General features: G+C 49.6%; 1 protein-coding gene across 1 annotated transcript in view; it reads left to right on the forward strand.

Moving 5' to 3' along the window:
• Positions 1-22,321, forward strand: part of ASMT (acetylserotonin O-methyltransferase) — a 56,745-nt gene extending 34,424 nt beyond the window's left edge. Inside the window, exon 8 of the mRNA XM_044936699.2 lies at positions 22,131-22,321. Within this exon, the coding sequence (XP_044792634.2) occupies positions 22,131-22,225 (95 nt within the window). The 3' untranslated portion in view covers positions 22,226-22,321. The remainder of the gene's footprint in view (positions 1-22,130) is intronic.
• The last annotated feature ends 424 nt before the right edge of the window (positions 22,322-22,745 follow it).

Here is a 22,745-nt window from a genome sequence, read left to right on the forward strand (position 1 = left end):
CTCTTTTGCTGTCTCGCATACAGGGTTATCGTTACCATGTTTCTGAATTCCATATATATGCGTTAGTATACTGTATTGGTGTTTTTCTTTCTGACTTACTTCACTCTGTATAATAGGCTCCAGTTTCATCCACCTCATTAGAACTGATTCAAATGTATTCTTTCTAATGGCTGAGTAATACTCCATTGTGTATATGTACCACAGCTTTCTTATCCATTCGTCTGCTGATGGACATCTAGGTTGCTTCCATGTCCTGGCTATTATAAACAGTGCTGCGATGAACATTGGGGTACACGTGTCTCTTTCCCTTCTGGTTTCCTCAGTGTGTATGCCCAGTGGTGGGATTGCTGGGTCGTATGGCAGTTTTAGTCCTAGTTTTTAAATGAATCTTCATACTGTTTTCGTGAGAGTGCCGTGGACAGCAAGGAGATCCAACCATTCCGTACTAAAGGGAATCAGTCCTGAATGTTCACTGGAAGGACAGATGCTGAAGCTGAAACTCCAATACCCTGGCCACCTGATGCGAAGACCTGACTCATTGGAAAAGACCTTAATGCTGGGAAAGATTGAAGGCAGGAGGAGAAGGGGACGACAGAGGATGAGATGGTTGGAACCGACTCAGTGATCATGACTTTGGGTAAACTCCGGGAGTTGGTGATGGACAGGGAGGCCTGGCGTGCTGCAGTCCATGGGGTCACAAAGACTCGAACACGACTGAGCAGCTGAACAACAGCAACCACCAAAGGATGTCCTGGGTTCAGTGGGCATCCCCCCAAACATGTGCATATGTTTATGTCCAGAATCCGTAACAGTGACCTCGTTTAGAGACACGGTCTCTGCTGATGTTATTAATTGAAGGATCTGCAGATGACGTTTTCGGGATTATCTGGTCAGGGGACATAAGAGGTTTCTATTGTGTTCATGTTAGTCTTGCCTACAGATTTGGTCTAGGCTCCAGAAACATCTCAGGACAAAGCGTTGACTTAAGAAAGATTGCACAATGTGAGACTTTGGAGTTACATGTTATTTGGAGGCTAAATGAGGAGCGCATCCTGGGAGAGAGCCCCTCAGATGGCTCTGAGAAGTTGCTCCAAAGAGGTGATGGTCAGTGTCGATGTGATTCTGGTGAAGCGGGAGTTCACGCAAACATTTCTCTTTGCAAAGAACCTTCTGTTAGTCACCAGGAGTTGATGTCATCTCACCGTGAAGCAATTTAGAGCTTTTCCAGATATGACAAGATGCAAGAGCTGGCTTCATAACATCGGCTCCTGAAAATATCTATGTGAAGACCTGTCCCGCCAGTCTTTCCCAGAGCACACATGCCTGATGTCTGTTCTCCACCCTGAGCTCCTTTTGGGGGGTGTTGAACGTCTTCAGCTGCAGCAGCAGCTGATTTAATCCTTATCGAGGTGGAAGGCGGGTGCCCATTTGTAGTGGGAAAAGCAGAAGGAACCGGGTTTTTTTTTTGTTTAGTGGGAAGAAAATCCTGCATTCGTGGCTGAACCAGCCAGGCACAATCGTCCTGCTCCCCTTGCAGGTATGGCCCGTTATTCAGTTCAGTTCAGTTCAGTTGCTCAGTCGTGTCCGACTCTCTGAGACCCCATGGACTGCTGCATGCCAGGCCTCCCTATCCATTGCCAACTCCCGGAGTCTACCCAAACTCACGTCCATCGAGTGGGTGATGCCATCCAACCATCTCCTCCTCTGTCGTCCCTTCTCCTCCCGCCTTCAGGTTGTAGCCACGTTGGACAGAAGTGAGTGACCTGGGGACCCATTCCTTGCAGTTGGAGTTGAAGTGGGGGTGTCTGCAGGGCTAAGCCGTTTACCCCCATGGGGTATGCACTAAGTCAGCTCATATCAGGGTTGAACTGAGTGGTAGGGCGCCCAGAAGGTGTCTGAAGAGAATTGGGCCATTGCTCGGTGTGGAAAAGCCACCCTTTGGGTGTTGGAAGAGCTTTGAGCAGAGAGACAGTTTTCCTTTAACTACTAAAAAAATTTTATTTTCACGTGTTTAGAGCAAACACCTCCTGCTGGCTGAACTCCCTGCTCTTGCTGTTTTTTCCTGTAAGTGGTGTTCCTCTCTCTCGTCAGAATTCTCTAGAACACCAGTTAGATCCTGTCTGTACTTGTTAACCATCTCCCACCGCCATGGCTCTCATGGCTGTTAGAAAAAAAAGCTCAAATTGCCTCACCTGTCTGGAGGCCAGTGAAGGCGCACGCGGCGATGGGTGGCCCCTGACATAATGAACATGCTCTGAAAGTGAACGTTGCCCAGCCGTGTCTGACTCTTTGTGACCCCATGGCCTATACAGGCCATGGGATTCTCCAGGGCAGAATACTGGAGTGGGTTGCCATTTCCCCCTCCAGGGGATCTTTCCCACCCAGGGATCGAACGTGGGTCTCCCTTGTCTCCTCCTGATTCTTTACCTGTTGAGCCTTTGGGAAGAACCCTATTATAAAAGGTTTCAATAAGCTGTTCTAAGTGACCACAGATCAGGTGGTTTAAAACCACAGACAGGGAAGATGTATATCTTCCCTGAGTCCTGGAGACCAGATGTCTGAGGTCAGGGTGTCCCAGGGCTGGGCTCCCTGCAGAGGCTCCAGGGGAGGGTCCTTCCCGCCTCTTGCAGCTTCTGGGGGCTCCAGGCATCCGTCCCTGGGCTGGTGGCCGCCTCCCTCCCGTCTCTGCCTCCATCTCCACATGGCTTCTCCTCTGTGTCCGTGTCTCTCCTCTTCTGTGTCTTATGAAGACCCCGTCCCTGGATTTAGGGCCATCCCCATCCAGGAGGACCTCATCTCAGACCCTTCACTCCATCACACCTGCAGAGAACTCGTTTCCAGAGAAGGTCCCATTCTGAAGGTCAGGCTAGCACCTAACACTTTGGGGTGGGGAGAGACAATTCCGTTGACGACAGCCTCCTCCAGGCAGCATGTGATATATATTTTATTGGGTGAACATGCACACTTCACCTGCGATGAGTGCCTTAGCACACGTGGAAAGTTTCCTCCTGAAAGCCTCGGTCCTCCTTGTGAAGGAGGACACCTTTTATCTAGCACGGGCGAGACCCTCTCACTTTGTCAGCGGCCAGCAGTTCCCGTAAAACGCGGACATCAGAGTTGTTTTGGGTGAAGCCCATCCGGGGTGGACTGACCAAGCTCCCCAGCTCTCGGGGGCTCTGCCTTTGAGAAACAGCCTCTGGATGCAAGTTGCCTTAACCACAGTCGTGAGGGCGTCTTGGGACGCGTGCCCGTCTGCCTTGTCCTTCCATACGTATGCTGGCGTTGCCTGGAGTTTGCTCAGCCTCGAAGGGATCAGGTTGTGTTTTCTGGGTGACTCGTGACCCAGGCTGATGTGTACAGAGAGTTGCCATTTCAGAATTAGGGGCCCTTGGATACCAGGGCAGAAAAAAGAGGCATGTTGTTAGCACCAAGGTCTGGACGTGCCAACGTTTGTGCGTTTGAGGAGTTGAGGAAAAGTTTGGAGGCACACTGGGGCGCTGATCCTGGGACCAGCAGGGAAGATTTCAGACCAGATGGGTGTCCCGTGTGGCTCAGGTGGTAAAGAATCCACCTGCAATGCGGGAGACCTGGGTTCTACCGATCCCTGGGTGGGGAAGATTCCCCCGGAGGAGGGCATGGCAAACCACTCCGGTATTCTTGCCTGGAGAATCCCGTGGGCAGAGGAACCTGGGGGGGGCTACACAGTCCACGGGGTCGTAAAGAGCCGGACACGACTGAGCGACTGAGCACAGCACACACCCCTTCTTGCAGTTGTGTTCTCTATGACTGCGACCATAAGACAGTCATGAGGGCGTTTTGGGAGGCATGGCCTGTCTGTCTTTTCTTTCCGTACCTATGCTGGTGTTGCACAGGGTTTGCTCAGCCTCAAAGGGATCGGGTCGTGTTTTCTGGCTGGCGCCTGAGCTTGGCTTCCCGCAGACATGGCTGAGCACCACGGTGCCCTCATGGTTCCTGGGATGGCGGGAAATAGAGAGAGAGGTTGTCTTCCCTGGGGGAGGAAGTCGTCGTGGTGGTGGGGGGAGATGCTGAGTGCCTCGGTCACCTGCAGCTCACCCCAGACCACAGGCAGAGTCCGGGAGCCTTGGAGGACACTCATCTCCTCGGGACAGGGGATCCCCAACGTCTGGGTTCCGGTGCCTGACGGTCTGAAGTTGCAGCTGGTGTGAGAATAATAGAAATGACGTGCTTGATCAATGCGATGCGATTGAATCAACCTGAAACCATCCTTTCCCCGCATCGCTCTGTGAAAAACCGTCTTCTGTGAAAGCGGTCCCTGGTGCCTAAAAGCTTGGGGAGCACTGCGTTGGAAGGATGGAGCCTCCACTTTGCTGTGGAAGGCTGTGAAGGGGGATGGTCCCTGAGTGTGTGTGTGTGTGTGTATGTGTATGTCCAGGTTTTTGTCGGTCTGTGTATGTGTGTGTGTGTGTGTGTGTGTGTTTGTGTGTGTCTGTGTTTATCTGTCTCGGCATCTGCATTTATCCCTGCATCTGGGCGTCTCTGTCTAAAGCTCTGCGTGTGTCCACGTTTACCACGAACCTGTGTGTGTGTGTTTAGAGGTCTGCGTCCACCTCTTTTTCATGAATCTTAGCGTGTGCATTTAGATCGTGGTGACTTCTCTGGTCATGGACCACAGGCTCCACAGCCTTGGTGCACAGGCTTGGCTGTTTCCCCGCATGTGGGATATCCCCGGACCAGGGATGGAACCCGCGTCTCCAGCGTCGGCAGGCGGATTCTTTCCCACGGAGCCACCAGGGAACCCCTGGTTCTGCATTTATATGTCTGTGTGTGTCTGTATTTCTTCCTCTCTCTGTGAGTCCGTGTTTATATGTGTGTGTTTCTCGCGCGTCTGTGTTTCTCGTGTGTCTGTGTGGGTCTGCAGTTATACGCCCGGAAGCATCTATATCTGTTCCTGTTTCTCTGTGTCCGTATTTATTACTGCGTCTGTACGTCTGTATTTTTCATGCCTCTGTGTGCGTCTGTGCACACTGATCTGTGTATCTGTATTTATTATTGCGTCTGTGTCTCTCGTGTGTCTGTGTGTGTCTGCGTTTATATGTCCGGGAGCGTCTATATTTACTCCTCTTTCCGTGTGTCCGTATTTATCACTGCGTCTGTACGTCTGCATTTTTCATGCCTCTGTGAGCTTCCCCACATGGCTGTGTTCCCCGAGTCGCTCTCTCAGTGAGAGCAGTGAGCTCTCTGACCTCACTGATCTCTCAGTGACCAGGGACTCCTGTGCCATAATGCCTGATTAAGGGGTGATTATGCGTTGCTCCAATCCTTGGGTCTGAACAGAACCCTGGGATCGTGAATTAAAACCTTAAGCATCGGCACTGCCCTGGTGGTCCCGTGGCTAAGACTCTGCAGCGCCAGGGGAGCGGGGCAGGTTCCATCCCTAGTTATGGAAGTGGATCCCCCATGCTGCAACCAAGTCCTGTGCAGCGAATACATAAATATTAAAAAAAATTAAAAAAAAACCTCAGTAGCCATGCAGTGCTGCTGCGTTGCAGGCAGATTCTTTACCAGCTGAGCCACCGGGGAAGCCCAAGAATCCCGGAGTGCATAGTCCATCCCTTCTCCAGAGGCTGCAGATACTGGGAGCACCCCTGAGGAGAACACGTGGACAGGGGCATTCACCAGGATGGTACCCCGACCCCACCCCCAGGAGGCACTTGGCCCGATTCTTGAAGCCCCCCCTGGGAACCATAAGGTTATTACAGAGTATTGAGCAGAGTCCCCTGTGCTGCCCAGCAGGTCCTTGCTGGTGCTCCGTGTTAAATACAGCAGTGTGTCCATGTCCATCCCAGACTCGCTAACTATCCGTCTCCCATGGTAATAAATTAACTTTCTAAGTCTGTGAGTCTCTTTGTGTTTTGTAAGTCCCTTTGTATCATTTCTTCTTAGATTCCACATACAAGGGATGTCATACGACATTTCTCTTTCTCTGACTTCAAATGGCATGATTTCACTCTTGTTTACGGCTGCATAACATTCCATCATATATATGCAGCACGTCTTCTTCATGCCCTCATCTGCCGATGGACGTCTAGCTTGCTTCCATGCCCTGCCTCCTGTAAGCTGTGCTGCAGTGAATACATGGGTCCCTGTATCTTTTCAGATGCTGGATTTCACCGTTTATGCGCTCAGGAGTGGGACTGCAGGATGCTATGGTCAGCTCTCTCTTTTTTGATCGAGTTAATGATGGAGCCTTCAAAACAAAAATGCTAGGTCTCTGTTTGCACTGCTTTCTAATTTTTTCTTCCTAAGACGTGGGTTCCTGAACTGTTTTGCCTTCTCAGCGTGCTCCTTCGCATCCCGTCTCTCTCCTCTTTTTCCTCGCCACGCCGCGTTCCGCTGTATCCACTTGAATTGCCTCCTCCGCTCTCCATTCTTAGGACCCCGGGGCCTCTGATGCTCTGTATTTCGTGGAACCGCACAAGCATCTGTGTGTTACAGTTTGGCAGAGGGTGGGGGACTATACTTGGTGAAGATCCCAGGTGATGGAAGTGCCCGATGCAGGATCTGGGGGGGTGCCTGCTGCGGTTCCGCGGGGAGAAGGGTGTGCTGTTCTTCGGTTGTAGGTTTTTAGACAAAGCTCCTGGAGAGAGAGAGAGAACAGACAGGTAGGTAGGTAGGTACATAGACACACAGGTAGATAGACAGACATACGTGTAGAAAGACAGGTACGTAGATGGATCCATAGACAGCAGATGGGTAAACAGGCAGATAAAGACACAGGTAGGAGGGAGGAGGGAGACAGGTAGATAGTTAGGGAAAATGAAAGTAAAACGCGCTCAGTTGTGTCCGACTCTTTGCGACCCCGTGGACTGAAGCCCACCAGGCTCCTCCATCCATGGAATTTTGCAGGCAAGAGTACTGCAGTGGGTTGCCATTTCCTTCTCCAAGTGAAAGTAGACGTTGGTCCGTCGTGTCCGACTCTTTGCGACCCCGTGGACTGTCCATGGAGCTCTCCAGGGCAGAATGCCGCAGTGGGTAGCCTTTCCCTCCTCCAGGGGATCTTCCCAAGCCAGGGGTCGAACCCAGCTCTCCCGCATTGCAGGAGGATTCTTGACCAGCTGAGCCACCAGGGAAGATAGTTAGACAGGGCGATAAATAGACAGGTAGGCAGACAGGTGGATACACATTTAGATAGCTAGACAGGGAGATAAATAGACAGTTGGGCACATAGGTAGGTAAACAGGTAGATCAGTGATAGGTAGGGGATAGGTAGCTGGATAGACCACAGGCAGGTGGGTAGCTAGCTGATAATACACAGAGATTATACATGCAGATGAAAGTGTGGACAGTATATTGTGGGGGCCCTGAGGTCTTTGGCACTGTACCCTCCCGGGTAGACAGACAGGCAGACAGGCAGACCCGTAGGCATCAGCCACCACTTGAGCAGTGTTCTCTCTGCAAGGCTTCCTGTCCAGCACTTCCTTTCTTCCCAGTTCATGTCCTCGGTTTCCACCGTCGCGGCCGCCCCGCCGCCTGGCTCACCCGCTCGGACATGCGTCCCTTGCGGGCTGACCCCCGTCTCCCAGAAGCTGTGGGCCGGGCCGGGAGGGCCGCGCTCAGAGCTCACAGCCCGCGGGGGCGTCCGTCTCCCGCCGCGGTGCCCTTCTCCAGAGGACGCTTCCTCCTCCAGGCTCTGCGCCTTATGATTCCAACCCAGCGCCTGCAACTCACGTTTCTCTGTTGCAGCCAAAGCTCGTCTCTGCCCTCAGCTCGAGACCTCAGCCTTCTGCAGCGAATCCACCATCACTGCATCCACCCACTCTTTTCTCCTTTCCCCACTTTGCAGTTTGGATTTATGGGGAAGGAAACGGCAACCCACTCCAGTGTCCTTGCCTGGAGAATCCCAGGGACAGAGGAGCCTAGTGGGCTGCCGTCTATGGGGTTGCGCAGAGTCTGATACAACTGACATGACTTAACAGCAGCAGCCAAAGACAGATGCGTGTACATGCGCTGAATCCCTTCGGTCGTGTCCGACTCTTTGCAACCCTGTATGATAATAGCGAGAAGCTCTTTTCTTTTTGCTGTTTTGCATTGCTTATCGGATGAAGCTTCAGTGCCTGAAGCTTATTAGTCATTTTCCCTATGAGAATACATAAAGGAAAATCACGCAAGCAAACATAAAGTCACGTAAGAAAATCACCTAAGAAAAACACGTAAGCTTGCCTCTTTTTTAAAAAAAAAAATAATGGTTTTTTTTCTTCCGGTTTTATTGTGTTATAACTGACCCATAGCACCGGTAAGTTTGTGGACTGAAAAGTCATTCACAGCTTAAAAGCTGACAGGTTTTATTCGGGCGGGGGTGGGGGAATTTTTTGGACTCCCAAGCCTGGGAGGCAGTATTTCAACTGACCGTGAGGGAAGAGGAGGTGAGGGGAAGAGCCAGGTTATATAGAAATTTTGCAACAAAAGACAGATATTGTGAACATCAAGAGATGATTGTAAAGAATGCCAGATATTCCACGCCTTCCTCAGTGCCTCAGATGGTAAAGAATCTGCCTGCAACGCGGGAGACCCAGGTTTGGTCCCTAGGTTGGGAAGATCCCCTGGAGGAAGGCATGGCAACCCGCTCCAGTATCCTTGCCTGGAGAATCCCATGGACACAGGAGCCTGGTGGGCTACAGTCCACGGGGTCACAGAGAGTCGGACACGACCGAGGGACAAACACATTCACATTTGGAGGCTTTGAAGTCGCCGTTGGCCTTTGCATCCGTCGTGTTTATTGATGTGACCGGAGATACTCCATTTCACACAGCCGTTGTTTACAAGACTGAGCTTTCTTCCAAAGGGCAGGGACTCAGTTAGGAGGAGTCACTGCCCGGCGTGTGTCCCGAAACTTCCTGAGACACTGTCGTTTCCTGCGGTCCTCTGAGCGGTCAAGCAGGAGTCTGGACATCACAGCATCATGTGAACACCCACGAGGAGCCAGGAGGGTAAGACCAAAGGACTCTGCTTCTTCTTCCTGAAGGGGGAAAGTTCTGGGCATGTCCCAGAAGCCCCCAGAGGAGCTACGGACCCCCTCCCCACTCCAGGGACATAACGAGAAGTGCATTACGTCTCTGCCCGTTTCCCATTTCAGTCGCTCAGTCGTGTCCGCCTCTTTGCCACCCCAAGGACTGCAGCACGCCAGGCCTCCCTGTCCATCACCAGCTCCTGGAGTCCACCCAAACCCATGTCCATTGAGTCGGTGATGCCATCCAACCATCTCGTCCTCTGTCGTCCCCTTCTCCTCCTGCCTTCAATCTTTCCCAGCATCAGGGTATTTCCCAATGAGTCAGTTCTTTGCTTCAGGTGGCCAGAGTACTGGAGCTTCAGCTTCAGCACCAGTCCTTCCAGTGAATATTCAGGACTGATTTCCCTTAGGCTGGACTGGTTTCATTCCCCCTTGGCTACTGATTTCATCAGTCATGCCTGCAGTACTGTGGACTGAAAACATCACTTATATTGACTGGAAAAAAAAAAAAGACACCAACCTATGTCGACAAGAAACTGTCCCACCATTGTTAATCGGCTCTGTTCGAGTATAAAATAAAAAGTTTTTAAAGAATGAAATTGTCAGGATCTGTGTGCAGGTTGGAAAAGAATTTCCAGACATGAGGCTTAAGAAGAATTAAGTTTATTAGAGTGGAAGACGCTGTTAGAACAGGGGGCTGGCTCAAGAGAGAGCCAAACCCTTTTGCAGGCTACCAGCCAATTTTTATAGCCTCAAGACAGAGAAATTTTCTGCCGGAAGCATGGCATTAGCTGAGTGGTTAGGATGCTATCTAGGGTGGACACTAGGGTGGGTATTTTACCTAATACGGGGTCAGGGAACTGGCTGGTTTACGTCTGGACTCTCATGGTAACAGTTGCTGTGTGGCTCGGTCCGTTCCAGAGACTTTTGTCCTGTGATGTTGGTACAGGGCTCCGCAAAAAATGAGCTTAGCAATTAAGAGAATGCACAACTTAGGCTTTCCTGGTGGCTCAGATGGTAAAGAATCTGCCGACAATGAAGGAGACCTGGTTTCGATTCCTGAGTCTGGAAGATCCCCTGGAGAAGGGACTGGAAACCCAATCCAGTGTTCTTGCCTGCAGAATCCCATGGACAGAGGAGCCTGGTGGGCTACAGTCCATCGGGTCGCAAAGAGTCAGACACGACTGAGCGACTAGCAACAACTTATGTCCAGCTGAAACTATCACAGCATTGTCAATCGTCCCTAAGTAAGTGTTAGTCGCTCAGTTGTGTCTGACACTTTGTGACTCCACGCTGTGTGGACTGTAGCCCGTCAGGCTCCTCTGTCCATGGGATTCTCCAGGCCAGAATACTGGAGTTGATTGCTATGCTCTCCTCCAGGGGAATCTTCACGACCCAGGGACGGAACCCAGGTCTCCCTCATTGCAGGCAGATTCTTTACCGTCTGAGCCACCGGGGTATTCTCCACTATAAAATGATAAGTTTTAAAAAGTAAAAAGAATTTAGCAGTTAAAAGAAAATGCACAACCTATATGTTGAATCATGTTTTATTTGGCAGAGAAAACTGAGGGATTAAGCCCAGAAGGCAGCCTGTCAGATCGCTGTGAGGGGCTGCTGCGAAGAGATGGGAGAGCAGGCAGGTCGTGGAGGAGTTTTTGCAACAAAAACCAGGTAGTGGGAACACTGAAAGATTCCTGTTAATGAAAGAAACCAGGCATCTCCAGGTAACGAATTCACAGCTTTTCTTTATATGGTTGATGTTCAGTTGCCAAGTCGTGTCTGACTCTGCAAACCTCACTCACAGCAGCACGCCAGGCCTCCCTGTCCATCACCAACTCACGGAGTTTACCTAAACTCATGTCCATCGAGTCGGTGATGCCATCCAAGCATCTCACCCTCTGTCATCCCCTTCTCCTCCTGCCTTCAGTCTCTCCCAGCATCAGGGTCTTTTCCAATGAGTCAATTCCTCGCATCAGGTGGCCAAATGATTGGAGCTTCAGCATCAGTCCTTCCAATGAATATTCAGGATTGATCTCCTTTAGGATGGACTGGTTGGATCTCCTTGCAGTCCAAGGGACTCTCAAGAGTCTTCTCCAGCACCGCAGTTCAAAAGCATCAATTCTTCGGCGCTCAGGTTTCTTTATGGTCTAACTCTCACATCCATAGAGGACCAGTGGAAAAACCATTGCTTTGACCAGACGGACCTTTGTCAGCAAAGTGAAAAAAAGCAGGCGTCCTGTTTGCTCCCCCGGGGCTCTCCTTCCTGCCTGAAGGAAGTGGTTGACAGCTTGACTGACGTCTGCAGTGTCCTTTGTTGACTTGGCAGGTGACACTTTGCATTCACTGCTAACTGTCAATAGACAAAGGGTGCTGCGGCCTTCCCCCAACAGTGCCCCAACTCTTGCCCCAACAGTGACCCCGAGGGGATTCAGGAAGGGAGAAAAAACGATGCCGGCCCCAGACAGGCAAGGTGCACGTTACAAGAATGATTTCAATGAGCGCAGACTCTGTTGCCTCTTCCCGCACACAGAGAAGCATTGGGGACCTCCCTTGTGGTCGAGTGGTTAAGACTCTGCCTTGCAAAGCTGGGGATGTGGGATCGATTCCTGGTTGGGGGACTCAGATCCCACGTGCTGTGGAGCAGCTACGTCCTGACACAGTCAAATAAAGAAATACTTAAACAAAAAATTCGTTTAAGAAAAGACGCTGCCTTACAAGGCAGGGGGTGCTCGTTCGATCCCTGGTTGGGGAATTAACATCCCATGTGCCTTGTGGTCAAACCAGTCCATCCTAAAGGAAATCAGTCCTGAATATTCCTTGGAAGGCCTGAAGCTGAAACTCCAATACTTTGGCCACCTGATGCAAAGAGCTGACTCATTGGAAAAGACCCTGATGCTGGGAAAGATTGAAGGCAGGAGGAGAAGGGGACGACAGAGGATGAGATGGTTGGATGGCATCAATGACTCAATGGACATGAGCTTGAGCAAACTCTGGGAGCTGGTGATGGACAGGGAGGCCTGGCACGCTGCAGTCCACGGGGTCGCAAAGAGTCAGACACGAATGAGCGACTGAACTGAACTGACAATTTGAGAGCTGTGTTTTATTCAGTGGGGGAATTTTTAGGGCTTCAAGCCCATGGTCAAAGCCAGGCAAGTCAGAGGACAAGACAGGTTACCATAGAGGCTCTGCAAACAAAGACCAGGTCGTCCGAACGGGAAAAGATGAGTGTGAGTTAAAGAAGGCGATGTCCCAAGTTAAGGAGCACGGTGCCTGTCTGTGTATGGGAGGAGGCAAGAGTCTGGATTCTCTGAATCACCCCTTTCATACGCGTCTCGGGTGTCTGCCGTCAACACCCCGTGTGTTCGCAACCTGAGCTTCCCCAGGGCTCTCTGTGGGGAGCTGGCTGCGGTCAGATGGCCGCTACATGACAGGTCTCCCTTCCCTTCCTGAGCTCCTTCTGGGCTCACCGGCTCACCGTCCACGGAGGCTCCCATCGCCGATGTCTCTGACAGCCTTTGTTTACTGACCCGGCAGGAAATATTCCATTTCTGAAATCCCGTGAGGACGCTGCTCGTGTAAGTTCTGTACGCCCCTCTGGCAGGTTAGGGATACCAGAAATGGGGGCGTGGAACCTCCCGTTTCTACCCCATTGATTGGAAGCATGGGGGCATTCGTGGGCATATTCCTGGGACTCTTCATGGGCGTCTGATGTGGGCGCTGTTTTGTCAGGCCGAGCCCTTACCCTGTGGGTTCAGCTCGTCACTTCACAGTCATGTCTGGACTGAATTACGTGGTCGGGCACACGGCTGGTGTCTTGAAATCTGAAGGGTTACTTGATCTGGAGGCCAGACGAGTTAAAAGTAACATGATATATTAACAGAAACAGCATAGAGTACAGTAATTTCTGCTGTTGTTTAGTCGCTCAGTTGTGTCCGACTCTTTGCGACCCCATGGACTGTAGCCCACGAGGCTCCTCTGTCCGTAGGATTCTCCAGGCAAGAATACTGGAGTGGGTTGCTATGGAGTGCATTCCTATGGCCGGGGGATCTTTCTGACTCAGGAACTGAACCCGTATCTCCTGCATTGGCAGGCAGATTCTTTACCATCTGAGCCACCAGGGAGGCCCACCTCTCTCGGAAAAAAACAAGCTGCTGGGGACCACGTCTCAGATAACTTCCTTGTTGTTGTAGTTCACTCAGTCGTGTCTGATTCTCTGCAACCCCACGGACTGCAGCACGCCAGGCTTCCCTGTCCTTCACCATCTCCCGGAGTTTGCTCAAACTCATGGCTGTTGAGTCAGTGATGCCATCCAACCATCTCCTCCTTCCTTGATCCCTACTCTTTGAGGATCTGCGTGGGAGGAATGTTTTGCGGTGTGGAACTCCCTTACCCTCTGTGCTCTTGAAGAAGCATGCAAAAAACACAGGAACAGCAGCCACCAATTGGCTCATTTTTCAAATTCTGTGTGCAGCTTCTAGTATGTGGATGGAACGGGGTCTTCTGTGTATGGACTTGCAGTCACAGGCTGATGCTTTGCCTTGGATGGCAACATAAATGTCCTTCCACAGGGATGGATACAGAAAATGTGTGTGTGGGGGGTGTGTGTGTGATGGAATATTACTCAGCCACTAAAAACAATGAAATAGTGCCATTTGCAGCTACATGGATGAACCTAGAAATTCTCGTACTCAGTGAAGTAAGTGAGACAGAGAAGGAGAACTATCCTATGACATCCCTTATATGTGAAACCGAAAAAGAAACGATACAAATGAGCTTACTTACAAAACAGAAACAGATTCAAGAGAGTTTATGTTTGTAGGTGGGAAAAATAGGGGGAGGGGATAGTCAGCGAGTCTGGGATGGACATGGACACTCTGCTGTGTTTAACATGGAGAACCAACGAGGACTTGCTGGACAACACAGGGAACTCTGCTCAATCCTCTGTAATAACCTTATGGTCACCAGGGGGAAGGATGGGGGAAGGGATAGTCGGGAAGTCTTGGATGGACATGGACACACTGCTGTATTTAACATGGAGAACCAGCAAGGACCTGCTGGACAGCACAGGGAACTCTGCTCAGTGCCACGTGGCAGCCTGGATGGGAGGGGAGTTAGGGGGAGAATGGATACGTGTGTATGTGTGGGTGAGTCCCTTCATTGACCACCTGAAACCCCCGAACATTGTTCATCAGCTCTACCTCAAAACAAAATGAAAAGTTTAAAGCAAGAATAACCTGGTTCTTCGCAACTAGAGATGGTCCTGTGAAGTGAGTTAAGTCAGATAGAGATGAACGCCAGATAACGTCGCCCTGTTGTGAAGTGCAAAATACGACAGAAGATGAATTGAGCCGAGAAAGAGAAGCAGCGTCCCAGACACAGAGGACAGAACAGCAGTTGCCAAGGCGAGGGGGTGACGGACGGAAGGGCTGGGAGTTTGGGGTTTCTGGATGGAAACTATTCTGTGTAGGATGGATATTCCAGGTCCTCCTGTAGAACCGAGGCAACTCTATGCAATATCTTGAGATAAACCGTCACGGAAATCAATGCTTTATTTAAGGTGTATGATTCGTGTTTGCTCAAAGGCGTCAGGAGAAGGGTGAGCGGTAGGGTACCCACAGACAGAGGAGCCCGGCGGGCTACAGTCCACAGGGTCACAGAGAGTCGGACAGGACTCAGCGACTGATGGTTTTCACTTTGAAGGGGCAAGAAGCCGCTCTGTGAAGGGGACAGCTACGTACCCTAAGAGACAGCTATCACTGTTTCGTATCAACGACCCAAACGGTTTTCTTCTCTGACCACAGATAACGAGCTCCCAGTGGTTTTCCTGCTGCATAATCAAATGTTCTCCACATAGCTTCAGTCGGTAGGTAAATGGCCACGTAAACTGTTTTCATTCTAATGAAAGATAGTCAAAGAATCCCCTGGATGTTTCTATGACGTCTACACTCCAGACGGGAAAAAATGGCAACAGAAGCAGCAATATTTCTGCTTATTTCTGGTCTGCAGATAGGCTCATCCGTACTATTTTTCTAGATTCCACGTATATGTGTTCATACATGATATTTGTTTTTCTCTTTCTGACTTACTTTGTAAGATAGTCTCTAGGTCCAAGCCTGTTGCTGCAAAATGCATCGCTTCATTCTTTTTCATGGCCGAGTAATATTCCATCACATGTAAGTATCTTCTTTATCCGTTCATCTGTTGATGGACATCTAGGTTGCTTCTCTGTCCTGGCTGTTATAAATAGTGCAGTTCTCAACATTTTGCGGTGAGGATGTCTTTTTGAATTAGGGTTTGCTCCCGGTGTAGAGATGCAGACGTAGAGACAAATGTACGGACCCCAAGAGGAGTACGGGGTGGAATGAATTGGGAGATTGGGATTGAGACTCACACACTATTCGTTCAGTTCAGTCCAGTCACTCAGTCGTGTCCGACTCTTTGTGACCCCATGGACTGCAGCGCGCCAGGCCTCCCTGTTCATCACCAACTCCCAGAGTTTGCTCAAACCCATGTTCATTGAGTTGGTGATGCCATCCAACCATCTCATCCTCTGTCATCCTCTTCTCCTCCTGCCCTCAATCTTTCCCACGTATGTGTGTTAATGTATGATATTTGCTCTTCTCTTTCTGACTGACTTCACTGTATAACAAGCTGTCGGTCCAAGTCGCTTCAGTCGTGTCCGACTCTTTTTCAACCCCATGGACTGTAGCCTGCCAGGCTTCTCTGTCCATGACATTCTCCAGGCCAGAATACTGGAGTGGGTAGCCCTTCCCTTCTCCAGGGGACCTTCCCGACCCAGGGATCAAACGCAGGTCTCCTGCATTGCAGGCGGATTCTTTACCATCTGAACCAGGGAAGCCCATCCACTTCACTATATCGGACTCAAATTTGGTCTTTTTTATGGCCACGTAATATTCCATTGTATATATGTACCACCTCTCTTTTGAGTTCATGTATCACAAACCCTTCAGGGACACAGAGGCAACAAAAAGCCTTTGTTTATAAATCAAATGTTTCCATTGTTAAAAAAGGGAACCATAAAATAGTTGACATGGTGTCCGTTTATCAGCTGAGTCTCCCCACAGCCGCCTTGGCGCTGAGTATCTCCTTTCTCACGGTTCCTTAGATTGGCATCCGTCATTGCAGTAAAGAAGCAAATCTGCGTGCCGTCTATTCTTGATGGTTATTATCCCAATTCTGATGTTAATGGAAGGGACTCCAGCCTGGAATACCAGGAGATGCAGGGAACCATGGGGATGGTCATCTTTCCTCATTCAAGGTCGTCTCAATGTCGCAAAGCTGCAAGGGCACCAACAGATACCCCCCTCCTCTGTGTCACGGGTTTTCTGTTCTCCTCCACCATCACCGGATACTCAGCCAAGGGGTGAGGAATACACAGAGGTCCTTTCCCTGAGCTTGTTTTCCAACGTGTACAGCAGGGAGCGGCTGCTTACTGCTGGAAGTAGGGTCTCGGCTTCCCAGACTGGACCACAGAGGCCTCCGGGGCCCGCAGTTAGGGCTCAGGTCCCTCGTCTTGCCTGTCTAGTCAAGAACGAACTCAGGCAGGGAGGCACAAGGCAGACAGTAAAGTTAAAAGACTATTGAAAAGAAAAGTACGTGCGGAAAGGTGCCAGGGTGAGCTCAGAAAGAGAGTCGTGCCTTTGGGAACTTTAAATTCTTTATTGTTGTTGCTCAGTGGCTCAGTCGTGTCTGACTCTGCGACCCCATGGACTCCAGCATGCCAGGCCTCCCTGTCCATCACCATCTCCCGGACTTTGCTCAAACTCACATCCATCGAGTCAGTGATGCCATCCAGCCATCTCATCCTCTGTCGTTCCCTTCTCCTCTTGCCTACAATCCCTCCCAGCATCAGAGTCTTTTCCAATGAGTCAAATCTTTGCATGAGGTGGCCAAACTACTGGAGTTTCAGCTTTAGCATCATTCCTTCCAAAGAGCACCCAGGACTGATCTCCTTTAGAATGGACTGGTTGGATCTCCTTGCAGTCCAAGGGACTCTCAAGAGTCTTCTCCAACACCACAGTTCAAAAGCATCAATTCTTTGGCGCTCAGCCTTCTTTGTGGTCCAACGCTCACATCCATACATGACCAATGGAAAGACCATAGCCTTGACTAGACGGACCTTTGTTGGCAAAGTAATGTCTCTGCTTTTGAATATGCTATCTAGTTTGGTTATAACTTTCCTTCCAAGGAGTAAGCGTCTTTTAATTTCATGGCTGCAGTCACCATCTGCAGTGATTTTGGAGCCCAGAAAAATAAAGTCTGACACTGTTTCCACTGTTTCCCCATCTATTTGCCATGATGTGATGGGACCGGATGCCTTGATCTTAGTTTTTTGAGTGTTGAGTTTTAAGCCAACTTTTTCACTCTCCTCTTTCACTATCATCAAGAGCCTCTTTAGTTCTTCTCTTTCTGCCATCAGGGTGGTGTCATCTGCAAAAAGGGACCGTTTTCCTGGTTATCATCATCCCTCCAACCAATCACCTGGGTTCCCCCCCCCCCCCCACCCGCTCTCAGGACACTCCCCTGGAGGGCACACACACACCCTAGCCTACCTGTATCTCGAAGGGAAGGCTTCTGGGAGGAGCAGGACTCATTATGGTCTGGAATTATCCTCTGACTTTTGACTGCAGGGAGCCTTTCTGCGTAGGTGTGATGTTTCCCTTATCAGACAGGCTTTTTCCCTTTCCTTGTCCTTGCCTTGATCATTCCCTTGAGGGAAGAGAAAAAGACTGGCTATCTACCCTGTTTTTGGTTGGTTGTAAAGTCCTCAGCTGCAGTCCTGCTGCTGCTGAGTCACTTCAGTTGTGTCCGACTCTGTGCGACCCCATAGACGTAGCCCACCAGGCTCCCCCGTCCCTGGGATTCTCCAGGCAAGATCACTGGAGTGGGTTGCCATTTCCTTCTCCAATGCATGAAAGTGAAAAGGGAAAGTGAAGTCGCTCAGTCGTGTCAAACTCTAGCGACTCAATGGGCTGCAGCCCACCAGGCTCCTCTGTCCATGGGATTCTCCAGGCAAGAGCTCTGGAGTGGGGTGCCATTGCCTTCTCCTCAGCTGCAGCGCACCTATCTCTTATCTCAAGAAATGCAAGTGGAAATCTGTGAAAGTATTATTCGCTCCATCGTGTCTGACTCTTTGTGACCCCATGGACTGTAGCCCCGGGCTCTTCTGTCCATGGGATTCTCCAGGCAGGAATACTGGAGTGGGTTGCCATGCCCTCCTCCAGGGGATCTTCCCCACCCAGGGATCTTAGCTAGGTCTCCCGCATTGCAGGCGGGTGGAAGGGTGGCTGATTGTAAGTTTGCAACCTGGAATCCATCTGTCTTCCTACCTCAAGCTGATGCCTGTCTGGCTCCGGGCTCCTCCGTCCATTTGGCCAGCTCAAGAGTCCACCTCCCTCCCTCCCGGGAAATATTCCTGCAATTTGCCCTGTGGATGCTGTTTGCTGACGCACTGGAGCAGCGGCCGGTACGCACAGGGATGACCTGGCACTGGGCAGACCAAAGCATCGCCTTTCCTGGATTCACGGGGAACACCCAACCCCAGGTGGGTGTCCCTGGTGGCTCAGATGGTAAAGAATATGCCTGCAATGCAGGAGATTCGGGTTCCATCCCTGGGTGGGGAAGATCCCTTGGAGGAGGAAATGGCAACTCACTCCAGTATTCTGGCCTGGAGAATCCCATGCACAGAGGAGCCTGGCAGGCTACAGTCCACGGGTCACAAAGAGATAAGACTGAGTGACTTAACACAATACACACACCCCCAACCCGAAGTTGAAGGCCCCTGGACATTCCAAGTCTTCTTCCCCAGAGAAAAGGAGGAAGCCGCCTTCTGCCTTCTGCAAGGGAGGGATGCCTTCATCTGCATTCCGCTTCAGATGGAAATTCTTCACACAATAATCCTTTCTTCTCATTTCTAGCCAGAGAGGCTTGAGCAAGTTTCTTTCAGAGAAGGAACTTTTAGTATTTTTTGCGGGGGAGGGGAGTAGTGGTCAGAAAGGAAGACTAGAATCTCATTTCTCTAAGAATTAAAAAAGAGAGCGACGTGTTGTTTTGAACTATTTACAGATTTTTAAAACATACATTTGTAGCGTGTTGATATAAAAGTAAATGCAATTGTCAGGACGAGGCGAGTATGTGTCACCCTCTTAAAAGCAAATGTAGACAAAGAAGTATGTAACGTGTCAGGAGATTAAAAGCAAATACAGAGGAAGAAAATATAGAAAATGTCAGCACATTAAATGCAAATATGGACAAAGAAGCTATGTAAAATGTCACCGTATGACATGCAAATACAGACAAATGAAGACAATATAGAAAATGCCGTAATATTGAAAGCAAATAGAGACATGAAAAGAAAATATGTAAAATATTACCCCATTAAAAGCAAGTGTAGAAGAAAGTACATAAAATGTCACCATATGAAATGCAAATACAGACAAATAGACAGGATATAAAATTTGATACTATTAAATGTAAATCTAGACAAAGACGATATATGAAGTGTGACCATATTGAATGCAAATGTAGGAAAGAAGATGTGCAAAATGTCCCCAGATTAAATGAAAATTTAGACAAATAAAGACTATATAATGCCACAGTATTAAAAGAAATACAGACAAATAAGAGAAAATATGTAAGCTGTCACCAGATTAAAAGCAAATAGAAAAGAAAAAATTATACAATGCCACCATATTAAATGCAAATATAGACAGAGCCAACATATTAGACAGCATGAGACTAAGTGCAAATGTTGATAGAGTGTATAGACTCACCACAGTGAATGCAAAAATGCACAAACATAATACATAAAGTGTGACCGTTTTAAATGCAAATATAGACAGTATATAAAATGCCATAATATTAAAAGCACCTATGCACCAATAAAGACAATGTGAAAAAGCACAATATTAAATGCAAAGAAAGAAAGGGAAAGAAAGAGACGTTGCTCAGTCGTGTCCGAGTCTCTGCGACCCCATGGACTGTAGCAAATATAAATAAAAATTATTTCAAGTTCTTGCATCTGCTCCCTCTTAAATATATGCTGACATTGTATATATTTTCTTCCTCTATATTTGCTTTTAATCTGCTGACGTGTTACATGTTTCTTTGTCTATATCCACCCCATTGAAGAAACGGTGGTGCTTTAAGGAAACCATCCTGGGTAGGCTAAGTGCTTCGCTAGCTCGATGTCCTTATAATCCTCACTAATGTAACGTCTGCTATGCTCAGTCGTGTCCGACTCTTTGAGACCCCATGGACTGTAGCCCACCAGGCTCCTCTGGCCGTGGGATTCTCCAGGCAAGAAGACTGGAGTGGGTTGTCATTTCCTCCTCCAGGAGACCTTCCTGACCCAGGGATCGCACTGGCGTCTCCTGCATTCATTGCCTATGGGTTCCTGACCACTAACGCTACCTTCTCTGGACTGAGAACCATGGTACCGGAGCTCCTCAGAGTCCTCTGAAACAACACCAGTAGGTTCAACTGGCATAACATTCCAGAAACCCAGGTTACAATTCAGTCTTCACATCCATAGCCAGAAAAGTCTCAATGTCTGCAAAAGATACTCAACACACACCTACCTGAAGATGACATAGATACTGGAATCATCACAGATACAGTTTTTTATCTTATTTGGAATTTTTAAAAAATCAACTTTAAGGTATAATATATATAAAATAAGGGCTTCCCTAGTGACTCAGCTGGTCAACAATCTGCCTGCAATGCAGGAGACCCAGGTTTGATCCCTGAGTTGGGAAGATCTGCTGGAGGAGGGCATGGCAAGCCACTCCAGTATTCCTGCCTGGAGAATCCCATGGACAGAGGAGCCTGGCAGGCTACAGTCCACGGGTTCACAGAGAGTCAGACACGACTGAGCGACTCACACTTTGCACAGGTTTGTGCTGTGTCGGTTACGTTTTCGGGAGAACTATGTGTGCTGAGCTGATGCATGGAGCCGACTTGGGGAGAAATTCAATATTTGTTCATAACAGTGTGAACCTATCGGAGTCCCCGGGGGTCACTGCCAGTTTCTGCCGTGCTTTCCTGGGTGTCTGCAGCTCTGATGGGTTGTCTGCAGAGATGCTGGCTGTCATCCTTTCAGACACGCCCGGGGAGGCGGGCGTCTCCCTCTTAAAAGGGTGCAGGAACCGTCTCTGACGACGCAAATATCCCAGGCAGTGCTTTCATTGATAACTGACGCTCAGGGTCTCGCTCAATTCCTTCTGAAGATGCTGGATATCAGAAAAGAGACGGGCAGAGAACATCACCAAGGACCGCAGGCTCAGTCGTGTCTGACTCTCTGTGACCCCGTGGACTGCAGCCCCGCCAGGCTCCTCTGCCCATGGGATTCTCCAGGCCAGGATACTGGAGGGGGTTGCCGTGCCCTCCTCCAGGGGATCTTCCTGACCCAGGGATCGAACCCACGTCTCCTGTATTGTAGGCAGGTTCTTTACCATCTGCGCCACCAGGGAAGCCCCGTTAGGGGACCACGTAAGGGGCAGAAACAGCTCTGAATATTTTGTAGTTTTGTGAAGTGACGTGCTCTCATTGTGCGGCTTCTGGGACTAAATAGTAACCCCCCACCCCCACCAAATTCATGTCTTGGCACTGTTGGTCTCTGTTGGTTTGGTGACTGTAGCTTTTTTAATCAGGGAACCGTCCTGGGGAATTCTTTGACCCCACCCCCCTCCCCAGGGACCTAAGCATGTGACTGCATTTGGAGATGAGGGTCTTTGAAGATGGGGATGAAGCTGAAATGAGGTCACTAGGGTGGGTCCTGACCCAAAGGACTGGGGTCCTCATGTCAAGAGGGGATGAGGACCCAGAAACACACACAGAGGGGCGAGCTTGTGAGCACACGGGCAGGAGACGGCCGTCCACACGCCCAGCAGAGAGACCTCGGGAGGAGCCAGCCCTGCCCACAACGGGGTCTCAGGTTATAGCCTCCGTGACTTGGGGCCATGAACGTCTATGATTTGAGACACTGAGTCTGCGGTACTTTGTCATGATGGCCCCCAGGGGAGTCATGCATTCCTTTAACGCTCTATCAAAGCTCAGTTGGAGATTTTAGGGGGCACGGTTGGCAATTGGAACCCCAATTATTTTCCCTTTCTGTCCACAGGTGGTCCCTGGCACGGAAGCCACTCTCCCTCAAACAAGAGTCATCATTTTCAAATGGGCGTTGTCAAGCTACTGATTTCTCGACTAAGGCTATAAAGAGTTTGAGGCATTTCTGTAATGCTGGGTGAATTAAACATCCACGTTTCCCCCTGACATTTTTAGTAGTAAAGCATTAAAATATAGGCCATTAAAATTTCTAGCCACGTGGGGTTTTTGAAGAGTGATTTTTTTTTCATACGTACCGTTGGCCTCGGTTGGGTTTGGCGACTACCACTTTTTTTAATCAGGGAAGCGTCGTGGGGAATTCTTTGAGAACGTGTGGATGACCTTGAATTTTATGTCCTGGGCAGAGTGGAGTGCTTCTCTTGCCCCCACCAAAGCCCATAAAAGCCAGGGATTGAATGTTCATAGCCCTGGCCCAAAGCCAGCCTTGCAAAGCTGAGGATCGGAAAGCCATTCATTTCTTTGCCCTGTCTGTTTATGACTGAAGTATAGCTGATTTTCACTGTTGTGTTCGTTTATTCTGTGCAGCACACCAACTCAGTTATACACACCCATGCCTTCCTTTTCATATGCTTTTCTGTGATGGCTTATCACTGGATATTGAATATAATTC

Source organism: Bubalus bubalis, chromosome X, assembly GCF_019923935.1.
Source record: "Bubalus bubalis isolate 160015118507 breed Murrah chromosome X, NDDB_SH_1, whole genome shotgun sequence".
NCBI classification, from domain to species: Eukaryota; Metazoa; Chordata; class Mammalia; order Artiodactyla; family Bovidae; genus Bubalus; species Bubalus bubalis.